This window comes from Ruditapes philippinarum, unplaced genomic scaffold (genome assembly GCF_026571515.1).
Source record: "Ruditapes philippinarum isolate M1 unplaced genomic scaffold, ASM2657151v2 ctg471_1_1_1_1, whole genome shotgun sequence".
In the NCBI taxonomy this organism is placed as follows: Eukaryota; Metazoa; Mollusca; class Bivalvia; order Venerida; family Veneridae; genus Ruditapes; species Ruditapes philippinarum.
In genome coordinates this window covers 143,443-170,090 of record NW_026853363.1, presented here as the reverse complement: position 1 = coordinate 170,090, position 26,648 = coordinate 143,443, and the positions used below count along the sequence as shown (strand labels likewise).

Genomic DNA, 26,648 nt, shown 5'->3' with positions numbered 1-26,648 from the left:
TGGCCTCACGAGGAAACAAAGTTGTAACCTCAATCAGGCTCTAGCCATGAAACCCTGGGTTTAAGAGGCTGAAATGCTGACCACTAGACCACAACCATTATGTTTAAAGTCTAAATTCATTATGTGCACAATTATCTACTTAGTTGTAAGAGCTAAACGATGCTAAATTGTTGATGTCAATTAGTTTAAAGAAAGGGCTGGAAGTATTTTTTTCACTGGTTTATTATTAAAATTCATTAGTACACACTTTTTGTCATTAAGTCATTTTAGCCTACATGTAGTACAGTCATCATAGCAGTCCTTTATATATCAACTGTGAAACAAGTAAAGTTATTGCTTGAAGATCCAAATTTTCCATGAAATTTAAATTAACAAGATGATCAATCATCATTCTAAACAGCAAGCCAAAATTTTAAGTCCATTCTTTTCTTCAATAATCTTCAAGGTCTAGAAAGTGCATTACATGTAAATATGAATTTAAGGTATAATATCAAGTTCAAACTTGTGGGAGGTAGATTGGTTTAAATGCACAAGCATGAATGTTACGGGAGATTGAATACCAACCTGTTGTTGTGAGCTGGCTGGGTTGGTTAAGTTCTGGCATGCCATCTGTATGGCCTGGTTGGCACGCGAGAACTGGGACTGATCCACTAGCCCTGGACGACCTGGCTCCGAGGCTGGGTCAGCAATACCTACTAGGTACGCAGCCTGTAAATGTCATAGAAAAGAAAATTTATATAAATTCATTGTTTCTTTGGCATGTAAAAATTTAATCATATTTCACATATCATATATTAATATATCTTGTATCTTAATATCTTGTCACAGGAGCTTTTAGGGATGGCAGAAATTTTACACAGAAAAAGTGAAATAATATTTTGATAAATTCACAATGAATTTTGTTATGATATTAATGTGGATCAAATAATATATCATAAATTAATAGCAATTTCAGCAGAAATACACTCTGTCGTAATAAGTAAATTATGCATAATAATAGGAAGCACATAAACAGTTCCTGGAATACGGGCGGGAGTAATGTTTTAACTGCTGATTTGTACATTACCTGGACAGAAGCTTCTGTAAGGCCACAAACAGATGAGGAGAAACTTTGTACAGACGAGCAGAACTCGTCCGTCTCACCTTTCTTTGCGAAGTTTGTCATCCCGGTCATAGCACCACCTAAATACTGTAACAATAACAACAAAATACCAACATTAGCTTAATAAACCAATCAGATTCTACCAGATCATATTTACATTTAAGGCCCGCATGGAAGATCGGGAAACTGAATGTGTTAGTCTCACTAAATAAAGTCGTTACATATTTACTTACTTACATAAAAGTCGTAAATTGTTCACCTTTCTTTCTTTTCAACTATTTGGCTGACTGACACACATGATTATTTGGTAGAGCCATTTGTATGTATTGTATAACATGGCTGTTTGTTTGCTTTTCCCGTTTTTTAACATTTTTAGTTATTTTTCGGAGATAGGTACATCTCCCCAATATTTTCTTGGACAATTTATCAGATATTACTTGGACAACTTACCAGATATTACTTGGACAATTTACCAGATATTACAAATTTCTCTGCAAGTAATACACTACTTATCCCCACATGATTTCTGAATCAGCTGTGAGAAACAAATGACCTTGAGCCTCAAAGTAAATATCAATCATATGGATAAATTATGCCTCCCCCGAGAATCAAACTAGAGACCCCTAGATTACAAATGCGATACTCAAAACAATCAAGCTTTGCACGCAGACTTGTATATAAAATGCATTTCTTCTTGTATCCGTGCAAATTGAGAATATGTAAATGAAATATGAAATACCAGCAACTCTCAAACAACCAAACTTACCTTGGATTTTTCAATGACTGTATCAAGGCACTCAAAGTACGGCATGTCACTGACAGGTTCGTTAGGGTTATCTAACCACGATTTCATCATCTGAAATAAAAATATCAATATTTTAATACATTATATTATTATCATACATCATAAATGAAATATTACATTCCTTAATGTCTAATATTAACTATAACCCTGTAATAAATGTTTCATATTGGCCTTAATGTTGCTTTCTGGTCCTGAGGGATCATTGATTCTAATACTCTCAGCAGGCTCATTCCATTGCTTTAAGTGCTGTACAAGATAAAAAAAATTACCTCAATTTGACGTTATCACATAATGCAAGAAAAAACATTTACCTCAATTTCACTTAGATCATTATCACATGATGTAAACTAAAACACTTACCTCAATTTGACATAGTAAATTATCACATAAGATAAAAACATTTACCTAAATTTGACATTATCACATGATATAAGATAAAACACTTACCTCAATTTGACGTAGAGCATTATCACATTCTTTCTGTCCAGGAGCAGACACTGTACAGATGTTGATCAACTGATTTATACTCTCTGTCACAGCTCTGTGAAAATAAAATAGTTAAAATATTTATTTCAGAAGATTTTATTTCATTTCATTTGGTTTTATACCTACATTTTACAAGTTTTAAAGTATCTTTCCAGCATTACTGGCATCCCTCTTGCCTTACACATATGTGTGTTTTCAGGCATGATCAGGCACTAGAGTAGAACCACTATCATTCTGTAAGCTATCATTAGAAGAATAAGATTTTATAATTTATCTAAAAGTTATGTTCAAATCTTAAAACATATGTGTTACCAAAACTTTCACAGAATACAAACTTAAACGAATAGTGTATGTTTTTTCCTAATATTAAGTATCATTGTACACATGAACAATTCAAAATCCACAAAAATGCCATGGCAATAATTCAATGAGCATTCCCAGTACATTGTTATTTCATTCTAAAATTCTACTGTAGCTATATAGAATACTAACCTAGCCGCCTGAGCTAATAAATTCTTTGCGTTGGGGGCGTTAGGATCTATAGAAACACTTTTTGCAGCTAATAATAACTTAGAGGATACCATGGAAACGCTCTTTAAACCACCGACTATCTGGTTCTGTGTATCACCATCCTTAGCAAGACCTACAAAATATAATTCTTATTACATACACAGTAAATACCTTTCATTAACATCGAAATCACTGGAACTTAAAAACATAAAGGATTAGGGTGGTTTTATACAAAAAAGTTGGTTATCATTCAGCAACTAGTAGTTTTTCCACAGTTTGGTTTTTTATCTCATACAGACACTATAAAGATCATACTGCCACTTTCCAGCTTTTCTGGTAGAAGATTTTCAGGTGCCCCTTCGGCATTTAGGCACAAGCAGGCACCCCGAGTAGAACCAGCAACTTATTGTATGCTTGTAAGATTAACTGTGATTAAGTTTTTCATAAATGCTCAACATTTAGTTTTCACAAAAGCTCAGCAATTGAAAATTTTTATACTGACAGAACAATAAATTTTATACAGGAAAATGATATCTTCCACATTGTATCTTCCACACTGAAGTAATGATGGATTTTAACTCTGAACTTTAGAGACAGCTTGTGGAGAATTTTAATAAATTGATGTGTTGATTGTTGACAACACACATACCTGCAAGTGTAAGACCAGTGTCCACAAATTGTTGGTAAACTTTGCTATAATGTTCCGATGATTTAGAGAGTTGTGTTGTTGTTGTTCTCGAGTTGGTGATGATGTCACTAGCGGCAGTGTTCAGATTAGCTGCCGCATCAGTCATATCTCCCTGTACCTCCGTGAACGAACGATTCGTACTCGGAAACTGTCAATTATAATCAAACTCTAAACTTAAACTACATGTATATAAATTGTGCAGCATAACTCTTAACAATAGTTAAGAATTCAACATATACAAACTACTTCAAGAGAATTTAAATAAACAGAAAATTTGATACTCTAAACTGCATTTTAAAAATGGATGGATCCTAAGGAAAAATATTCTAAGATAACATATCAAATTAAATTCTCTTTGAAAACTATCTTAAGACAGAATCTCAAAACAAAATCTGACCTTCCTCTTTATCAGTATTATTAACTGGACTAATAGAATCTAGTGGCTAGTTTCTTATACCTTTACGTCAAAAAAATATTATATTTTAAGTGTGTAATACATTTTCTATTATATTTTATAGTGTGTAATACATTTTTCTAAATAGATATGTGCTCTTTTCTACAATTTTATCCCTTAATATTTCTTTAATAAGCTTAGTGCAAAATAAAATTACAAAATGGTTTGTTTATATCTCAAGTAACTTTAGAGTGGAATAGAGGGTACACTTATTTGTACTCAAATGCAGCTACAAACACTGGATTTCTTCATTAATATTTTGTTTAAATATAGTGCACAAAGGTTATATGTCAAACTACTTTTTATACATCCTGTTCAAAAGTCTTTATAAACAGACTTGGTTTATACAAAATTTATTTTAGTTCGATTGTGTAGGAAGCTATTAGCTTATAAACACACTTTCGAATCCGTTCCTGGAACCAACCAGTACTGAGCAATGAGTGTAAAGTTTCTTGCTCAAGGAAACAAACTTATAATGCTGTATAAAAAGTTTCTTTGTTTAAACTTAAAATAAAAACTTCATAAATTTGCTGTAGCAGTGTATACAAATGTTATAAACATCACCTATGACCAATGAAAATCATCATTACAAATGTGCAGTATTATGGAATAAATATATACAAAATAATATATATTCTAATACTAATGATTACAGCCTGTGTGGTTTTGTTACATTACCTTTGTCACCGAATCTTCATCATTTTGCTGTTTATTGAAACATTAAAAAAGTATAAATTCAACCATTTTCAATCGCGATTCTTAAAACTCTGTGTTATATATTTCTTAAGTTTCCATATTAAACTTGCAATTTTTTTATACTGATGTAAGTTTGTCAACAGTGTTCTACCATTCATGACAAATCAAATTTGTAAGATTTCCACAGTAAAAAGTATCCAAGTGTTCAATTATAAAGAAATATGTAGCTAAATTGTGATGATATATCCATCTTAAAAATGCCTATCAAGGCACTGGATTGCCAAGAAAGAATAATAGAATGTAGGAATTGTTTAAAAATGTAATGGGAGAGAAATACCATTCTTTCAGGCCAAGTACAATATACCAGCACTTTTTTAGTGTTGAAAACTGAGTACCGCTCAAGCCGGTGCTTGGGAGCATGACAGTGAGGGATGTTGCGCTTTATCATTATCCCTCATGTACAGACTCAATCAAACCAAGTCTACAATTTTTATGTTACTTTGTTGTGATTTATGCTTATGAAGGATCATATATTCCTCAGATTTTTAAGTACTTTTAGCTTAACATGCCTTTGTCAAGGATGTACTGTATGTAAAATAAGTAGTTTAAATAAAGACATTACCCTTTGTGAGGAGAGAGATTGACTGGTCTCTGTGATTTGTCGGATGGCAATATCCACGTCCCTCTGTCCAGGTAGACAGTTCACGCAAGTGTCCAGTGAGTGTGATACTGCCTTTGCCACCTGTTATATAAAAGCACTTGTTTTTATTAAGTTTTAAACATTATGTAGTTTAAGCTTGGATAAATCAATTTATTTGCTGATTTGGCAATATTTTTTATTCATAAGAACAAAGTTTTCATAAAAATTGACACAAACCTGGCGGTAAGCTGCTTTAACAAAGAGGTTTTCTTTTTGTTACCTAAGGTCATTCCTCACAAATTTCATTACATTTATCATTCTGATAAAGTTTTTTGCTGAAGTTTTCTGGCAAAACATGTAAATAAATATTAAACATTGAAATCTTATGTTGTTGTGTAGACTATTTATGCCGAAAAAAAAACTTATACAACAGAATCAGAAGGTAACGCAAGCTCACCTGTTGTAATCGTTGTTGATTATCAGGTTTGTTCGGATTGTCAATTACTTCTCTAGCAGCTTCTAGAAGCTCGTTAGACCGGGCAATAATTTCACGAGCACTGTCCAGAATGAGTTGCTGTTCTTGTTTGTCCTTCGAGTTGGCGGCAACTCCTCGTGCAGCGTTAACAAATACACGTAGAGCATTGGCTGTGTCACGTGCAGCAATTCCTACATAATTATCATTGCCCTTGAAAATAAAAAGAAATTTCATTAAATTGTTGTCAAATTATTGACATATCATCTCCTTAGTGCAGAAAAGGGTTAACTCCTAATACATTACACAAGGAGTTAACCCTTGACTGCACCAAGTTGACGATATACAAGCTAAACAATTCTTTGAAATCTGAATGATGCAATTGTCAAACTAACATAAGGTGAAACTGAATTTAGACATTAACATTGTATTAGAAAGGATAATATTCATGAAATTTTAACAGCATGGCACAGCAAAGTGTCCATTGAATTTCTAACATTTTGTTTTGTTTTTTTTTGCTTCAATACAAAATAAGTTCAACCTACCTGCGCTGCAGCTGTGAGAAGTTGAGCCATAGCAGATCCCACTTTCTTAGAGTTTGCACCAAGAGTTGCCCCACAGGACTCCGCCTGTAAATTTGTAAGATATTCAATTAATCAAACAAGAAAATTGAAAATGGAACAAACATCGGTAAATATTGTCATATTGTCAACAATTTCCTACAGCTTCTATTTAAGAAGGCTATAAGACACTATCAATAAAATATCAATTCCATAATTCTGTCAATAAAATACCAAATTCGAATTCTGTCAATAAAATACTAAATTCGATAGTTCTGTCAATAAAATACCAAATTTAAATTCTGTCAATAAAATACCAAATTTAAATTCTGTCAATAAAATACCAAATTCAATAGTTCTGTCAATAAATTACAAAATTCGAAAGTTCTGTCAATAAAATACCAAATTGGATAGTTCTGTCAATAAAATACCAAATTCAATAGTTCTGTCAATAAAATACCAAATTCAATAGTTCTGTCAATGAAATACCAAATTCAATAGTTCTGTCAATAAAATACCAAATTCGATAATTCTGTCAATAAAATACCAAATGCGATAATTCTGTCAATAAAATACCAAATTCAATAGTTCTGTCAATATCTGACAATAAAATACCAAATTCGATAGTTCTTTCAATAATATACCAAATTCTTTGATTCTGATGTATATACACATCTTCAAATAACATCTTTACCTTAGCATTTTTTGAGCAAAAATTTTTTTAAGCCAAAGTCACGGAGCTTTATTTCTTCGATTATGATCTTCATGAAAATTATATTGAACAAAATAAAATTAGAGCACTTGTATAATTATTATGACAGCTTACCGTTTCACCAGGCAGTGGTCTAAGAGTGCCATCATGGGCGGACTGTTTCATCTCGATAAGTTCTCTATCCAGTTCCTGAACCTCTTCCAGAGCACTCTCCAGTTCCATAAATCCTAGCACCTCCTGGGCCTTGGACGAGGCAGTACGTAACTCGGCTAGAGCTGCCGACATAGACTTGACACTCCAGTGAAGATTGGTGGCTGCTGCTTGATCGGTCACAGTTGGTGCCGCAGCGTTGGCGGCATTCACTAGTGAGTTAGCAGGCTAAAAATAGAAGCATCAGTAAATTCATAATGTTGTCACTTTTTTGTTTGTTTTTTGTTATTTCTCAGATTTTGCAATACATGTATTGCGAATTTTTTTTATATATTAAGATTTTCATAAATCTTACAAATGCTCTTGAACTATTTTCATGTAAAAAGTGATGATTTTATGTTGCACAAATTATTTTTTTAAGGTCATATGGCAACTACTGGTTGAGGAAGACCTCAGGTGCCCTTCCATGCAATATTTCAGGCACATACAGCCACCTGAGTAGAACCATCTATATTCTGTAAGCTAGTTGGATAGCTACCTCACATGAAAAAAAGCAAACTCCCCATGACAGGATTCCAACCTGCAGCGGTAAGGGGCAGGTGGTTTGAAGCCATCAATATATAAAATTTTACCTGAACAAATTCCTGTGCAGACTTGAGCAGGGTAAGCTGAGCTCTGGCACTGTCCCGGTTGTTGGCCACACCCCTAAATCCTTGAACCAATGCAGGAAGCTCCTCATTAACTGTCTGTAACATGCATATAACTCATTTAGTTGTCATTATTTGTATTATTTTCATAAACATGGAGTTATTTTTCAGAAATATAGAAGACCACTTTCAAAATCATCTCTTTTTTTAACATTAAAAACCAATAATTTTGACAATAATAACCCTTTAATCAGTTCATTGAAACAAACGGAAAAGAAAAATTTTGTGAAGTGAACGAAGAAAATAATTTACGCATTGCAAACAGCACTAACAACCCATGTTAATTACCAAATAAGAGGTCAAAATTTGCAAAAATAGCCCTTACTGCTTTACTCTGCGCTAGTAACACAGTAAAAATATGGTAATAAATACTGCAAAATTAGTTATTCATGGCATATAACATGTAAATTATTACTTAAATCTGAGGTGGGTTTTTTTCCACTTTTCTTAAAATTACAGTACATTTTCCTCAAAGTTTGATTATTCTGAAATATTTTGGCTCATTTGGAGGCATGTAGCTTTAAAAGAAGGAAACAAAAAACACACCTTGCATTGTACTTCTAGATCGTGTTGTGATGTTTTGTTGGTGTTTGTTTTATTAGCACTACCTGATGCATTAATTAGCTGTGTGGAGGCCGTTGCTGCGTTCTTTGCTGCACTCTGTAAAATATACATTCATATGTACATTGTATATACACAAACAAATGGTATCAATATTATTATTAACACACTTTTTTCTGAGGTTGTGCTTGTGTTAGGGGATGTATGGATGTGTTAATGTTACCTACACTGTTACAGTCATATTTCTTCTTCCTAGCTTTGCTGATGGTGGGAGACAACGGGTGCCTCATCGTGCACTATTTCAGGCAGGAGCAGGCAACTACGTAGAACCACTGACCTTTCGAAAGTTAGGGTTGCTTCCTCACATTTCAAATTACATTCATGTACAAAGAATTATACGGTATTACTTTTCTAAAGATATAAATTTCATATATTGTAAGATTTTTATTTTAAAAGCAATAACAAGCTTACTTTGGTGGTGAATTTTATAACAGTAGGCAAACTTGAAATAGACATACATCAGACACCTTGAGTATCACTTTAAATTTCACATACATTCATCAAATCATAATTTTCTGTCTTCCCTAAGAACTTAGAACACCAGAATATGTGACCTACCTCAAGTCTCTGAACAAGTTTTTTCTTCAATGCATTACTAGCAGCAGTATTTGTAGCTGACCGTAGTTCCTCTGCTGCAGTACGTAAATGTTGCTGGCGGTCAGAATCATTCGGATTAGATGCACATCCCTACAATCATTATATACACATTCTTATTACTTGACTTCAATGACTTTAATTTACATAAAATATGAAAACAATTCTTTCAACTTGTGTGAAAGTTGGGAAGTAAATAAAAGCTCTACTATTCTAAATTCAGCATTTATTTCATAGTTTTCTGTAGAAATAGGGCCTTATTAAACAGCCTGGATGTCAAGAAGTTAAAAATGATCCTAAATATTTTTAAATCAAGGAGTTTATGGCACAATTTTTAAACAGACATTTTAAAGAGCCATTTCATATTAATGACATAACAATCATGACATTGAATGGAAATTGTTTGTTTGTTTCATTTTACGCCTTTTCCCAACAGTATTTCAGTAATATAAGTGGGTAGTTTCCTAACCATCGTAAATACAACTCGAAAATTCTCCATGAACTTCAGATTAACTATTTACTTTAAATACGTCTGATGGACTTGAAATTCTATTAACCATTGTACAATGTTCAATTTTGCAAGTTCATTTTAAGAGTAAAAAAATTTTTGATAAAATTCTGACTAAATCTTTACCTTCGCAGCTTCAACCATCTTAGCAGTGGCATCGGCAAGTGCCTTTGCTGCGGCCAACAGTCGTTTCTGTACATCAGAATCTGGGTGAGATTCGGCCTGGCCTCGGATCGTATTTACCAACATAGATGTTGCCTGTGCGAGCTGTCGAGCCTGTTTAACCATCTCGTGGGCATCGCCTACACTACTGAACAATCTGTCAGTCACTGACAGTATAGTATCTACAGCCTCTTCCTGGGACTCCGATGCCTGAAAATAAAATTTGCGGACACATAAAGTCAAACATGCACTTTAAATTTATTTATATCAGTAGAAGCTAGAAAGATGAATCTTAAAAGGTAAAGACTTGGCAAAGAGCCAAAACCTAAAAAACATCTTTTTTGTTTTTATAGAAAGAGCATTAATTTTTCATCAGGGAGTGTTATGCAACAGTCAAGCTTGTTCAAGTTATATGCACTATGAAATTGAATATCTCATGAGTACTTTCAGCAGCAATCTGATGCTTTACGCATATTTATGAATGTGTAGATGATGTCATAATGTTATGACAGAATGTATTTGTTGTAACATATCAAGACTTTAACTCACCCTAGCCGGACCAGCGCCCAGTTTTATATGCTTCAACATATCGTTCAATGCTTGTGTGACAGCTGTGGCTGCCTCGCCCAGGTCACGCAGTAGTTTCTCGTCCTGTGAGACGGCGGCAGCTTGATCTACCACACCTTCCACTGACTGAGCTACCATCTTGGCTGACTCTATAAGCTGTTCTTGGCATGCCTGACTGCCGATTGTTGGTGCAACCACCTGAAGGATTTAATTTATTCACATGATTCATCAAAAGGAACAAAACAAAAGTTGACACAAAACGTACATGTAAAATGCTATCTATTTTATGGTTATTTTATTAGACACATTCAATAAATTTTGTATTAAATCTTCACAAATTAAATATTCCTTTTATCCAATATCCAAAATGAAAATGGTTTACAGTTAAAAAGAGCCATTTTTCATTGACGTGCCTACCGTGTCACGCTAACTTTAGCATGCTTTAATGCTATGTTTGTATATAACGCAAATGACATCACATCATCAAGTGTAATATTATTCTTATTACATGGCTTTATTACACAATGCCTAAAGTTACATAAGGATGAAAGTTGCACATTCAGAAGTCTGATTAAAACTTTGACAACATGTCAACTGGAATAATGTACCTGTGTTTGTTTGATTGGGTTTTACGTCACAACGACACAGTATAGGTCATATGGCGATGTTCCAGCTTTCCTGGTGGAGGCAGACCTCAGGTGCCCATCCGTACATTATTTCATGCATGAATGGGCACCTGAGTAGAACCACCGATGTTAATAAGTAGGCTACCTGAATAGCTTCCTCACATGAAAGAATCCAAAGTCCCTGTCGGGATTAATTTACCTTTGTACAAGCTACAAGTTGTGATGTAGCGAGAGCACACGATGTCGCTGAACTGATCACGCGATTCTGCATCTCCTGGTCCTCCGTTGTCGAGGCAACAGTCTTAGCTTTCAGTACGAGCTGAGCCGTGGCGTTAGCTACAGCCTTGGCAAGACCTATCAGAGTATCTTGGTATGCTTTGTCCATGTCAGTGGCAGTTTCTCCAACTCCGTCCATAACATCATGGCTGGCTTCGCCTACACGACTTGCTGCATTCAACACATTCTGTCTTGGCTGAAATATAACAAAGTTTCCATGGTAACCAGAAATCTTGTCACTAAATTATTGCTATTCCAAACATATTAAAAGGGATTTTGTATGTATCTCCACCTATACCTTATCATTCAAATCATCCAATCAAGAGCATTATGATTAATTTAAATAAGAAATGTTCACACATCTTTCAATAAACTAATTTAAGAACACAGGGACAGGCACTAACTGCAGAAACTATCAAGATTTATTTCGTAAAACATTAAACCTACATTCGGACAACTTAAAATTGGAATTTATGCAATTTTTTAAGGGACACCAAGCTATGATACTTGGGGTTTTCATTAATATCTGAGGCTACAGATGGTCACCTTAGTGCAGTAACAGGTTAAGTCCTTTGTAATTTAATAGGAGATAACCAGCTATTGCATTAAAGTGACTAGATGTGCTTATTAAAACAACCTATTTTGCTGAGGCTCTAGGGGGGATATTTTAATCTACATATTTTAATCTACAGACTGAAAGGACAGCCAATTTTAACAGCATTTCAACCAATGATACGATATCTGATAATAATGATAACCCTGGATACTGCCAATGTTAACAAACCATAAATAATTCTGTCAATTTGTTACTATAGTTTACATGAAGATTTATTTGGAATAATGGAGAACATACCTCTTTCCTCTCTGGTTGTACTGCATTAAGTAGATCAGAAAGTCCACCTGCAAGCCTTCTAGCAGCATCCATCAAGTTTGTTCCATGATTATCATCCTCTTGTAGAGCAGCTAACATACGAATATCATGTGTGAAATCTCCCAGATTTGATGAACTGGAAATATAGCAACAACCATAACAATTGATCATCTTCTACAGAGTTGTGTTATAAGTTTACTTTTCACCATGTTTCTTAAAGTTTTTAACTAAATTGCACATTTTAAATGGCAATTTTCATTTTGATAATTGTGATATTTATATAATTTATAAACACTGCAGCATGTTTGTTTTTATTTTGACTCTGACATAGAATAAAATTTCCTAATGTTACAAATTCCTAAAGATTTTTTTCCGACATGTTATATGGCTGTAAAATATAAGCTCACAGCCATTTATAGTTTGCCATATAACCTGTCAAAAAACATTATTGATTTTCATACACATTACTTTGTAATGGTGTTATATAATGGACTGACAGAAACAGCTTTCATGATCACTTCTAGTGGCTCGCATATCAACAATCACCATACTGTACACTTTCAACTAAGATCATAAAACATTTAACTGGAAAATTCTTAAGCGATTTAAACCACCATTCGTTGTTTGTTTGTTTTCATTTTACGCCTTTTCCCAACAGTTTTTCAGTCATATAGGTGGGTAGTTTCCTAACCATCGTTCCTGGAGAGTTACACCAGTACTAGACTACCTTCCTTCCGACAATTTGTTGTCAAATTTAAAAGTGAGGTATCAAAATCATCGGAAAACTTACATCTGGTTAACTGAAGCACCTACTGCACCATAATCCGGTTCATCATTTCCGGTTAAAGTTACAAGCTGGGCTGTAGCGGCATTCATAGCCGATAATTGTGCTGAAACTTTCTGTCGAGATAGATCTAAATTGTTCTCTTTCCATTTTCTTGAAGCCTGAGAAAGAGAAAATAAAATCATTCAAGCATAAATTCAAAATTCAAAGCTTTCATGAATAAGGATATGCTTATGAATTGTAAATACCAATATATTTTGTGTATCAATACTGTAACCAAGCCCTGGCTACTCGCTCTTACCAACCCCTGGCTACTATCGCACTCTTTAGACAATTTTGATATATATTTACTTCTTGTATATTTATGTCACAGGAGAGTGTTTTACATTGTAACACTATTATTTCAGTTAAATAGTAATCTAGTCACTTGCATTCATGCTCCAGGTCGGTATATCTCGATTTTTAATTCATCAAGCTTTCTAACAGAATTAAATTCTAAGCAGTTTCAGACTGATCAACATGAATAATATGTAAAATATCAAAGTGACATTATGCTATTTTTTCGACTGAGCTGAATAAGTAATATATTTCAAAAGATTAACTATTGTAATTATGATTGACCAGTAATTAATAATGAATAATGTTTCAGATACAATGTAAAAACGACTTATATTATAAAAAGACCGCCCCACTCTTTTGAAGATCTGAATTGAACATTTAATTTACCAACATTTTCTGAAGATATTTATAGAAAAGTCTGTTGGTCACACGGATTAATGATTATTTTTCTAGTTAAATATCAAATTGAACACAAGCATGGCAAAATGTCAAGTTAGTTTTATTTTTACATGTTCACTGACCATTTACACTTGGATGTTCAATAATGAATATCAACATTTAACAACAAGATATATAAACTACATGTCTGGTTATATAACTTACAGCATCAGAGCCGAGATCCGGTAAATCTATTCTCTGATCCAGCTCTGTCTGGGCCTGATTTACGGCAGACAATCCGTCGTCGATGGTCAACACCAGCGCCCTCTGTGCCTGAGTCAATCCATGCTCCTGGAAACTCTGACTCTGTTCAAGCAAAATAATAATGTACAAGTTTTACTATGTCAAGATATGAAAATATTAAAATATGGACTAAACTGTTAGAATGTTTATGTCAATGATTTTATGGTCAATGAAGAGGGATATATATAACTCTCAACTGGCAGTTCAGATTATATAAGGTTATAACTGTTTGTACCGGAACCAATGAAAATTCTTTTAAAATCAAAATGTATAATGTTACTTATATGTTCTAAATTTTTCTAAATCCACATTTATTTGTTTTATCAGTACCTGTCTAATAGCTTGACCAGCATGGGCCTGGTTTGACTGCATACTGAACAATGCTTGCTGCATGGATCCCATACTGATCTGATTCTCTCCTCCGCCCCCATCCCTCATCACCCCCGGGATTGATACTGACCCAGTCTGTGGGTGGCTAACATTATGTGACTGGTGTGAGATAATGGTCGCCTTCGCTGATGACACATTCTCCTCATACATTAGGGCATCATCGTCTCCCTCAATACCCAGATGATCTTTTGCTTTTTTCTATGGTAAAAAATTTATTAAATTAATGCCATAAAGTTAAATATCTTGTATTCTTAAACAGCAACTTATTTTGCATTACTAAAAATAGCAAAAATTTCTTTTACTTTGCTTTTTTCTGAAAAGGTAATTTTTACAAGTCATTTAGTTTTCAAAAAATGTCTGATTCTACCTACATGTATTTCCTTCCATGAATTTTTTTTTACATGGGTCATAGAGACTGTATTTAAAGGTCATATGGTGACTTTCAAACCCCCTAACATGAATAATTAAAGGGCATGATAGAACTGTCCTATATTAGGTAGTTGGTAGCCTTCCCTACATGAAAGAATTGAGTCCCCTTAAGATCAAACCACAGCCTAGGACATAATTATGCATTTAGGGGTTCTTCAATACAAAATATCAAGTATAAAGACTTACTGTCACACAAATAAGGACATACCTTTCTAAGGATAATATCAATATATCCAGCAATAAGGGCAGCAATTTGCTCTCCTTCCTGTGTTTGTACTGAGTAATACTGGTCAGCATGGTCACCAAAATCCTGTAATAAAAGTAAATATGATAGTATATATTTGTGTTTTAAGTGTCACTGGCACACTTATAGTGACTTTCCAACATTACAAGTTGGGGAAGATTTCGGTTGAAGTTCTTGTAAATGAGCTGTCCGTATCACAGATCGCTCAACTTTTCTCAGTGCTAGACAGTAAGAGAAGGGTCATAACGCTGTAAAAAGGAAACTTAAAGAGTAATGGGATCTGCATCAATCATGTAAGATAATCACAGAGAACAAACACATGAAGTTTCAATCCGTGCCCTTTAGTATTTTAGAGATACCAACTTGCACACAAAACCTTAACCAATGTGATGGCAATGTGCTTCAATAGTCAAACTAGAAAGGCTAAGAAGAAAGAATTACAGCTGTGGAAGAAGACAATGAAAATAAATTTTGATGTATGAACTTACCAGAGTAAAACTATTTGGGGAGGCTGCCCATCTTCTTACTGTTGTAAGAGGCCACGTCTTCATGATCTCCTTAGTTTTCTCGTCTACACGGACAACACTTTCTTTGTTGATACCCAACAACCTAGGTACCAGCTTGTTCTTTCCTTTTACCTTCTCCTGTAATCATAAATGTTGTTATTTTGATATTAAATAAACTGGTTCCTCACTCAACAACACGTGTGAAGGTAAAGATATTTAAAAGCATGTGAGTGTATCCCATGTTTAATAAGGGGCCATCAGCCATTTCAGGCACTGAGAGTAATGACCCCTATTTAAAAGCAATTTTGTCAATAGTCGTGTAATATGGCTTTTTCGGAGTCAAAAATTCCTGAATTCAGAACAGAATCCTGAAAACTTTTACCCATGCTATTTCATAACTGTATTAAAAACATTAAAAAAAACCCAGCTTTTCTTATACCACTGCCCTCAATTTGCATTTGTTTGTCTTTTTTCCCCCCGCAAGTTTTTTTTCTCCTAAGCTTTTTTGTTTTTCAAAATCTTATGCATGAATCTTAAAAAAAATCATTTTTCTTTTTCCTAAATGATTCCTCTAAACATAATACATTTTCACGGAGAGATTTCATCAAATAATTTTGATAGGTTATGATCAAAGTTATAACTCAAAATTCTTTCACTTGCCAAATTGAACATGATGATCATGGCAAAAAATAAAATAATGTGTTCCATCAGCAAAGAACAGTAATAAAACAAAAAACCTATTACTGCAATATTCAATCTTATTTTATATTTCTCCGCTAACAGGAAACTATAGGAAATATGACTCAATAATATTATGCTGTATTGCCAGAAAATTTTAAGCAACCCCTATGAAATATCTCTATATATTTAAATCAACAGAACAAAAAAGTAGAGTAGACTAGGCCACCCAGTATAGAGCTGCGCTAGCCTGAGCATCCGCGCAGTCTGACCAGGTTCAATACTGTTGGTAGCTCAATTTTTTTCTTTCTTTTTTTATTTTGCCGTTGAAATCCCTTATACTTTGAATGGACTGTTCCAAATTCAAAGCTGGACAAATCCATGTCACAAATTTAGCAGGTTATTGGGCAAAGACCTCAGAAACATCAATTTTATGGTATTAATTAGGAACAAATTTCAGTCGAAACAAATGTCATCTTCTTTAAATGGCAATGTAACTGTTTCATTATGTATCATCACAGACTAGATGACCCATTTCATTAAATGCAACAATATAACAATTCTTATATATCTAAGCATGAAGACTTTGTCATGTCCTACATGATAAAAATGTTACATATGTAAATACACATTTACCTTGTCATTACATTATTACAAGGGAATACAATACTACAATGTCTATAATAATACAGTAAAATCTCTGCAAGCAACACCTTTTACGAGACAAAGATTTTTTCATTTTTTTTTTTTTTTGGTAGATGTTAAGAAATGATGCTTTAGAGGAATTAAATCCAAGACTTACTTTGGAAAGAATTGTTTATTTGTTTGCTTGGATTTTAATTCACACCAACACAGTAAAGGTCATATGGCAACATTCAAACTTTACTACTGAAGGACAACTCCAGATGCCCCTTTATTTTTTAGGCATGAGTGAGCACCCAAGTAGTTTGAAAAGAATTGTTACAGTTGTTGTATAGAGGTTATTGCTTTACAGAGAGTTGCTCAGCAGAGGTTTGACTGTATTTTAAGCCCGGGCTGAAACATACCTTGACAAGGAAGAAGGTAATTCCGTATGTTTTTAAGGCACGGCACTGCTGTGTATACTTCACTTTAGCGTCTCTTTCTGAATACCCTGACCACTTCTTATGTTCCTATAACAAATCATTTATGACATGTTGTATAAAATATACAATTTTTAATGGTATATAAATCCCTATACTCTTTTGATAACTTATACTTCTTTTGATAAAACTTATACTTCTTTTGATTAAACTTGTCCTTTTTACTTATATTTCTTTTGATAAAACATACTTCTTTTGATAAAACTTACATTTCTTTTAATAAAACATATTTCTTTTGATAAAACTTATCCTTCTTTTGATAAAACTTATCCTTCTTTTGATTAAACTTATATTTCTTTTGATAAAACTTATATTTCTTTTGATAAAACGGATACTTCTTTTGATAAAACTTATCCTTCTTTTGATAAAACTTATCCTTCTTTTGATTAAACTTATATTTCTTTTGATAAAACGGATACTTCTTTTGATTAAACTTGTAGCTTTTTTCTTATAAAACTTGTACTTTGAAAAAATTTATACTTCTTTTGATAAATTTGTCTTTCTTTTTTATCTTTTGTTAAAACTGCTTTAAAGAATATAAGAATATTTAAACTGTGTTATATTTCATACCAAGAATATCTTTTTCTCTATGCCTTTAACTTTGCAGTATTCTTTCGGCAGGAACTCCTTATTCCTGAAATACATGTAACAAACATATTACAAACTATTTAGTTTTCACACTATACAAGACAACATGTCTGCATTTGAATATGGCATGTGAATACGTATTGGTTCAATTCCAGGAGGAATTTTATATCGTTTCAATACGTTTACGTGTTTGTTTTATACGATTAATATCTGTTTTTAAACAGCTTTTCTCAACTCCATACCAGCGGTTGTAGACTTGAAATCAGGATTGTTGAAAAAATGTAGGAGTAGCGCGAGGAAGGAATTGTTTAGGCGACGTTGCCTTCAAGTCCATCCATTGGCAATTTTACCAATATAACAGCCGGATAACCCTATAACCTGCGGGAACCTGAAGTGATTAGCCTTTGTAACCAGTAAAGAGTCAGGCCTGTACAGAACATATGTACAGTCTAACAAGGCCCTTTTTTAAATTTTCAATGTTTTCATTTTTGTCAGAGGCAACAGATGTGCCAACTAAAACAAACAATTTGGCCAAGTCTACAGGCTGAAAATACAACCTATTTCAACAATTGATATGAATCGTCAATCTGTTATTAATGAAAAACCTTACAGTTTGATATTAAAATCCCTAAAATTTTTGAACGGACTGTTCGAAATTCAAAGCAAGATGAATTCTGCAGGTTAAGTGTTACTCATATTGTCAGATGCCCTAAATTTGTCCCTATCCCAGAATCAACACCATTTCTGTTTATAATTGTCAAAGTCTTGTCTGATGTTTGTTCATAAAGTAAACAACTGGACAACTGGATGCATTTAAAAATCAAATTAAATTTAACATTCATGTCAAATTATTTCACCATGAACATTTAGTTTACAAGAAAATATATAGCGTATCAAACTACTGTAACAAGAACCGGTTGAACCGGGTGATGCTCCCCGAGAAGGTTCTGGACACAGGAAAGTATAAAAAAAATGAACAAAGGGCAAAAACTCCAAAATTAGGCAAAGCGGAGTTATGTTTTTTTGCACTGCACTTCTATTCAATGAGATCTATCTATCTATAAAGTTTCCTGATGATATCAGAGTTATGTCCCGGGTAAAAGTCAAAGTGTAAAAATGAACAAAGGGCAATAACTCCATAATTAGACCAGGCTTTGTTTAGGTTCTTTAAGCATTGCAATTCTATCCAATTATATCTAGCTACCTACAAAGTTTCATGTTGATATCTCTAATAGTTTTAAAGTATTGTCCAGGACAAAAGTCAAAAAGTAAAAATAAACAAAGGGCAATTACTTCAAAATAAGGCAAGGCAGAGTAATGATTCTTAAGCACTGCACTTCAACCCAATGAGACCTATCTATCTACAAAGTTTCATGTTGATATCTCTTATAATTTTAGAGTAATGTCCCAGACAAAGTCAAAGTGTCAAAATGAATAAAGGGCAATAACTCCAAAAGTAGGCAAGGCAGAGTTACGGTTCTTGTCCACTGCACACCTACTCAATGAGATCTATCTACCTACAAAGTTTCATGTTGATACCTCTTATACTTTTAGAGTTATGTCCCGGACAAAGTTCAAAGTGTAAAATAAACAAAGGGGGATAATTCAAAAATAAGGCAAGGCAGAGTTACGGTTCTTGTGCACTGCACATCTACTCAATGAGATCTATCTACCTACAAAGTTTCATGTTGATACCTCTTATACTTTTAGAGTTATGTCCCGGACAAACTTCAAAGTGTAAAATAAACAAAGGGGGATAATTCAAAAATTACGCAAGGCAGAGTTACGGTTCTTGTGCACTACACACCTACTCAATGAGATCTATCTACCTACAAAGTTTCATGTTGATACCTCTTGTTGTTTCAAAGTTATGTCCCGGACAAAAAAGGGGACGGAAGGACGGACGGAAAGACGGACGGACGGACGGACAAGGCGGCGACTATATGCTCCCCCGAAATTTTTTCGGGGAGCATAAAAATGATCAGTGTAATGAAACATGGCCACCCGTGGATATAGACATAATTATATGATACTTACTCGAAAAGACCCGGTTTATGTTTATGGTCGTCATGGTCACCAAACTGTATCTGACACTGAATGCCCGCAAACATGATAGCCTCGTCCTGAGACACCGGATGAGTTCCATTCAATATGGCATCTCTAGTCTGACAATATATAAAAACATCTCACATCAAAAGAAGTGGCAGGCCCCCCAAGATTAATAAAACAGTCTTAAAATGTTAAGAAAAATATATATAACATTCGAAAAATTTATTAATCATCAGAACTCTTGTGAAACTTCAAATGTTTCATACAAAATAAGACAAAATATACAATTTTTTGATAATCAACTTTCTAACTTTCAACTTTCTAACACCTACCTCAGAACTAACAGAGACTTCAACTGTAGGTAACCCATGTTAATAGAATTAAACACGGAAGAAAATAATTAACATTAATGGTGACAAATAGAAAACATCTTCCAGTTCTAAAAAAAACTTCTCTCCAAAAAAAAAAAAGACTTTGTAAAATAAAATTAACTTTTCTAGCATCTAACTGACAAAAATAAATTTTCATTCCTTGGTGAATTTCATCATTCATTATATTGTAGTGTGTATAATTGTTTACAGCACTATTGGTTCAATATTCTAACTTAATACAATTTTCCTGTGCAAACATTTTTACAAATACATCTTTTTTTCTGTTCAACAAGACAAAAAGTGGATACAAAAGCCAGGAGAGATTTTCTTCAAATTGACAATTTAAGTTGCGACACAATTTTCCACTTCCTAACAACCGTGTTTATAAATGATGTTACACGTAAATTCTCGACAATTCAGGGGGGATATCTTCTCATACTTTATCACATAAAGACATTTTAAATGTCTGAAAGGCGATGTCACATTCATCGTTGTTCTCTTTAATTTAAAACTTTACAACATCTACTAGGCTATAAAACATATAAAAATGTATTTTCTGTTGTTTTAAAAAAAGAAGACATTTTCCTTCATCTTTATTTTCCCAGTTTTGCATGAAATATTTGTTGACCTACTAAAAAGTAGTCAATGAAGTCAAGTAATTTTTGCTTTTAGTCAAAAAAATTGTCACTGCCTTAAAAAAGAATGTTACCCTGAAAGTATTGTAAGTTATTGGGTGGGATTCTTTGTTTGTTTTGTTAGGTTTACAGCACACCAACACAATTTAGGTCATATGGTGCCGAAACAGGAAAGATGATTTTGGCTAACCTTGGGTGTTACAAACTTAAAGCAACACCAGGGGTAAAAATCACTTCATCTGCTGGAGCTAAAAGATGCATAGACTCCAATAATTCAAACCTATTTAGTTGTCTCTTACGATTACGCAGGGATAAACAATAGCTGCAATTCTGAAGCCTGAACCCTTACAGGCGACCCCTCAGCCACAAGGGTGTCTTGGGTGGGACTCAAACCCACATCAATGAGGAGCTTGTAGTTAAAGTCAGCAAACCACAACCACTTGGCCATGGAAGCCCCCTCCTTGAACATCTTACCAGATAAAAGTATGAAAATAATTGTGATTTTTACCTGTACAAATAGCAGATTTAGCTGTACCGGATCCCTCGCATCAACGTTTTGATCGGAGAAGAAAAATTTACGCCTCAATAGAAGCGTCTCCTCATCAGTGTTGATACCTTGCTCTCTAAGTGTTTTAGCATGGTCTAACCAATTCACTGAAATAACAAAATTCTCATTTATATGATGTATTTCAACTTTACAATACAGTCGAGACTGCCTAAGCGACCCCCTGATTTAAACGACTCCCTGTCTTATCCGACCTTGTTTCAGTACTCCCAACGTATTTTCCTATATAAATGGTCTGAATTAAACGACTCCCTGTCATATGTGACAAGCGACCCTAATTGTCTGGTCCCAATGCAATGTTTTGTCTGATTTAAACGACTTTCACACCTTTTAATTGTCCGTTAATCAGATAAAGATTACCTATTATAACACCCAGAGGGCCAAATTAATTAAGTCCAATTATAATCCAGCACTGTAGCAAACAAAGTCTACACACCTCTATCTCAATTACACAGTTAGCATGTAGGTACCAAGTGACGTAGCGTCGGTTCATGGGAATCATGATGCAATCATGTGTGTGTAATGTACTACCTGAGTAAACTGGGTTAAGACTTGTGTTAGATTTTTTTTTTAATTATAGAGTGCCCATGGAAGATTTTTTAGGCAGCATTTTTTTAATTTACCTTTCTATGGCTGCATAATTAATACGGAAAAAAATATTGATACCAAACCAGAAAAAGCTTTGGATATGGATATGTTTACAGTAAAGATCCTGTAACACAATTTTTTCACGGTTTTATTTCATAAATATGATGCTCAAATTAAGATTTGTCAATATTGTAAGTTCAAATAAGCATAATTTAGAAAGATATCACCCAATTTAACATTTCATGTAAATAAAGGCCATTAAAGGGAGGTAATTAGAACTTTATTTTCTATAAATTCTAAGTCAAATTTTCCGATAAGAAATCAGTGCATGTAATTTATTGATTAAATATAATGTGCACAAATATTGGCAATAAACATTTTACATATTCTTTGATGTTTGAAAATGGTTTTATTTGCATAATTATATCCATATATATTTTTTGCAAGATACGTGATCACAGTAACAATATCAGTGTTCTTTAAGTCACATTGGTATATAGACAGATAGATGATATTGAGACTGTATTTAGAGACTCCCTGTCATATGCGACCTTTTTCTGAAGGTCCCTTGGAAAGTCACATATGACAGTCTCGACTGTAACTCCTTATCAATTCTTATATGCCATCTGCATTATCTCACTACAGTTGCCATAGGTCATATGGCAACTTTCCAGCTTTACTGGTGGAAATAAACCTCAGATGCGCCTCAGTGCATTATTTCACCATTACTGACCCATCATATACATGGTACATCATATAAAAGATCCTTACAAGCTATCTTTAAATGAAACTTTCAATGAATGTACAAAAATAAAATGAATATCAAATCTTCAATCAAGATCAAATTTTTTCAGGCAAAAGGACAAACGAAATCGCAATCATTTCTGACATGCAACTACATTACTCTATCAGATCTAATACACACACATGATGACTTCCTCATGAAAAAAATAAATATCCCTTTACATGTAATTTACATGTTTATTACACAATTATCAACAACAGCATTATGTCAAAAACCCACGATTAATTTAGATTTTCAATATCCCAGCTGCACTTAGCTTGTTTAAATTATCTGTTTCACACCAGCATGACTCCATTAATAACTCAAGAGAAGTCACAAAATATAAATGAACAATAAAAATCATTCAAATTATCAAATTTTAAAATCCCTACAGTAACTTTATGATTGGATTTAACACTATTCCCATTGCTGGAACTAATTTTTGTTGCTTAAGCGCATTTGATTACATGTAATTATCAAAATTTTCAATGTTCCATTAACTGAATGACCCTACTAGTCATGGTATTAAACCAATCAATTCATGACTGAGTGATACAGATGGCATAAACAAGTATATGAGGATTTAAGTAAGATAATGCAGATGGCATTTATATGAGAACTGTAATGAGATAATGCAGATGGCATATACATATATATATAATAGCTGAAGTATGATTATGCAGATGGCATACATATAATGACTGTATTCAGATAAATAATGTAGATGGCATATACATATGTATATAATAGCTCATGTATGATAAATCATAATGCAGATGACATATATATGATGACAGTAATGAGATAATGCAGATAGAATAGATATGATGACTGTAGTGAGATAATGCAGATGGAATATATATGAGAACTGTAATGAGATAATGCAGATGGTATATATGATGACTGTAGTGAGATAATGCAGATGGCTGTAGTGAGATAATGCAGATGGAATATATATGATGGCTGTAGTGAGATAATGCAGATGGCATATATATGACAACTGTAGTGAGATAATGCAGATGAAATATATATGAGGACTGTAGTGAGATAATGCAGATGGTATATATATAAGTTAGTTACTCACTATCATCTTCAGTATGCAATTTTTTCCTCATCTCCTCCAACTTCTTCTGATCTTTAGCTATAGATTTATCTCTCTTTAATGTCAATGTTTTCTCTTTTTCATCATCTGGTAGTTCCACAATCAGTGAATATTCTTCGTGGTTTGTTATTCCTGTCACACAAATAAAGTTAAAATTGAGATAAACTGGCATGGCTATACATACCTATACATGTAATTTGATGTATAACTGACATAGTCAGGAAATATATATGTCCTAAGGGAGATAAATGCTGTATGTTACATAACTACTATTAGAATTGTCACATGTATAAAAGCAAACAGTGGCCTAGTGGTTAAGCAGTCTTCCTCTTAATCCGGGGATTGTGAATCTCTGGGTTCAAGCCTAACTGTGGGTCATGGCCATGCTTCTTTGTTACGTCAGCATTTGTTAAGTTACAAAAATCAAACTCCAGAAACTTTCTTCACTATTAGGCATAAGTTAATGCAGTATAACTTTTCAGACTAACTGTGCTGGTGCATTTTGTTGTATAACTTTATAGCTTTACAGCAATGTTCTAGAGACCCTTCACAATATGTACCAATACCTATTTATTCCAATTTTCCAAACAACCGGGGAAAATATAGCATGATAAATCATAAAAAGAGGGAAAACCTGAAATTAAATTCCAACAACTAATGATGGAATATTTACTCTATTTATAGGGGAAACAGCCTTTATTCGGCTGTAAAATATAAGAAAATAAAGTCACAGTTTACCTATCTTAGATGTAATATTAATAAGTAACTGTCCGACAGTGTGGCTGTCATCTATCTGCATCTTCCTCACTGTGCCATCTAAGGTGCGAACTTTGAGGATTCGAACTTTACTCTTGTACTCCAGAAGATCCTGAGAAAAAAATAATTGAAATTGAATATATTCACCCTTGCGCTGTCAGCAAAATAAACATGCCGAGACATTGATTCAGTGCAAAGCATATCAATGTCACAAATCTTTCAAGAAACGATCATAAGGTTATGAAACAACATTATTTTTCTGTTGTTATTTTTTGTCACATATATCAGCATACACTTTAACAGGGCCTTTCCACAAACAGACTCACTGCAAGATTTTTAAGTTAGCAATATTGACTGACCTTTTAAGGTTTCCATTATCGCCAATTTTAAATCCTAGGCAATTGTGTTAAAAAGGTCATATCTAATGACCTATCTTTAAATAATAGAAAGTTAACCATAATGTCAATTTAACAATTACATGCACATCAATCCTTTATTTCACACAAGAAAGATTGTCCTAATAAAATATATTTATATGTCATTACCCTTTTCTAAATGCGAGCAATTCAACAGGAAAGGTTCCATAGACACAAGAAAACCAACCTTTTAACATATTTTTTTTTTAAATTATCTTTTGCATTTCTGTTTTAAGTGCTTCAACTGATTTTTGTAAAAAAAAATTTTTTTTTTGTTTTTAAATTTTTTGGCCACAGTGGAGTTCCTTTAAAATGTTTATCCCCAAAACAGATAATGGACTGTCCCAAATATGGAAAGTCAGACCAGTTCAGCACACAAAATTAGGAGGTTAAGAGGTTAGTTGCAGGACAGAGTAACTTTTTAACAGATAATGTGAGAGTGACTGCGGATATTGATTAAAGAACAGAAAAAGTGAAAAGTACATGACTGTACAACAATAATGTGACATACCCCACTTCTGAGGAGATAATAATCCAGGGATCTTCCCATCTCCAGCCATAGTCCTTTCTTAGGGTCATCATCGGCCAGAAATAAACCAAAATCATTTGCTGAAAATAGAAATAACCACCATGAACAACAAATTTTATAATAATCAAACTCTGTAGATTATATACCCTGCAATGTACATTGTCTATTTTAACAACATATTTATTATGATGAATGACTCATCCAACATTTCAGTTTACTAATGTTGCCAATTCAAACAACAATGTTACTTTTTATGTAATATTACACTATACGCACTTAGATACCTGAAGTCTCGAAAGTGATTAATATATTTAGTTGCAAGAACTTGTTTCGCAATCGAACTCAAAAATAAGTATGTTTAAACTATAAACTATACTTTTAAACAGCACAATCCTCTTTCAATTTTCTTTAAACAACCCTGTCAGAGTTTATATATTAAAGTTATAATCCTGAGGTCTCATTTTCTTCTCCACATAATCCAAATAATTTACACTGATTCAAATAGTCCAAATAGTTTATTCTTGGTGATATATAGCACAGAGTATTAACACAATTTCATTAAGTCTAAGAGAAGATATAATTGTTCCTTAGATTTCTAGCTAATATTCAATCAACATAAAAATCATGAAATCCTTTGTTCATTCGTGTTCCAATTCACAAAAATCCTTTTTACAAAAATCAGTATTCCAAAATTCAGCCGAAGAAACTATGGCGAAAAAGGCCGTCAAAAGAAAAATCAATTTTCCAAATAGCGTGCAAAAACTTTAAAAATATCTTCCCTGTACACCAATAACTGTACGTTCGACAGTAGAAAAACTCTTCATGTAAAAACTAGAGGGCAATATGTCTCTATCTAGTTAAGGGGAAAGAATATGTAAATCGGAAC

General features: G+C 33.4%; 1 protein-coding gene across 17 annotated transcripts in view; it reads right to left on the bottom strand.

Annotated features, from left to right (window-relative positions):
• Positions 1 to 26,648, bottom strand: part of LOC132736639 (talin-1-like) — a 143,153-nt gene that overhangs the window by 63,295 nt on the left and 53,210 nt on the right. For all 17 annotated transcript variants that reach the window (XM_060723804.1, XM_060723818.1, XM_060723811.1 and 14 more), the window contains 29 exons: positions 25,745 to 25,842; positions 24,800 to 24,929; positions 24,044 to 24,193; positions 21,531 to 21,676; positions 20,005 to 20,132; positions 17,950 to 18,013; positions 17,305 to 17,409; positions 15,563 to 15,718; positions 15,039 to 15,140; positions 14,342 to 14,599; positions 13,934 to 14,074; positions 12,998 to 13,152; positions 12,190 to 12,343; positions 11,260 to 11,532; positions 10,417 to 10,632; positions 9,832 to 10,077; positions 9,162 to 9,290; positions 8,529 to 8,642; positions 7,908 to 8,021; positions 7,240 to 7,503; positions 6,399 to 6,482; positions 5,839 to 6,066; positions 5,364 to 5,483; positions 3,553 to 3,739; positions 2,886 to 3,036; positions 2,355 to 2,448; positions 1,869 to 1,958; positions 1,067 to 1,189; positions 565 to 708 (listed from right to left, as the gene is read on the bottom strand). In XM_060723804.1, the coding sequence (XP_060579787.1) occupies positions 565 to 708; positions 1,067 to 1,189; positions 1,869 to 1,958; positions 2,355 to 2,448; positions 2,886 to 3,036; positions 3,553 to 3,739; positions 5,364 to 5,483; positions 5,839 to 6,066; positions 6,399 to 6,482; positions 7,240 to 7,503; positions 7,908 to 8,021; positions 8,529 to 8,642; positions 9,162 to 9,290; positions 9,832 to 10,077; positions 10,417 to 10,632; positions 11,260 to 11,532; positions 12,190 to 12,343; positions 12,998 to 13,152; positions 13,934 to 14,074; positions 14,342 to 14,599; positions 15,039 to 15,140; positions 15,563 to 15,718; positions 17,305 to 17,409; positions 17,950 to 18,013; positions 20,005 to 20,132; positions 21,531 to 21,676; positions 24,044 to 24,193; positions 24,800 to 24,929; positions 25,745 to 25,842 (4,364 nt within the window). The remainder of the gene's footprint in view (positions 1 to 564; positions 709 to 1,066; positions 1,190 to 1,868; positions 1,959 to 2,354; positions 2,449 to 2,885; positions 3,037 to 3,552; positions 3,740 to 5,363; positions 5,484 to 5,838; positions 6,067 to 6,398; positions 6,483 to 7,239; positions 7,504 to 7,907; positions 8,022 to 8,528; positions 8,643 to 9,161; positions 9,291 to 9,831; positions 10,078 to 10,416; positions 10,633 to 11,259; positions 11,533 to 12,189; positions 12,344 to 12,997; positions 13,153 to 13,933; positions 14,075 to 14,341; positions 14,600 to 15,038; positions 15,141 to 15,562; positions 15,719 to 17,304; positions 17,410 to 17,949; positions 18,014 to 20,004; positions 20,133 to 21,530; positions 21,677 to 24,043; positions 24,194 to 24,799; positions 24,930 to 25,744; positions 25,843 to 26,648) is intronic.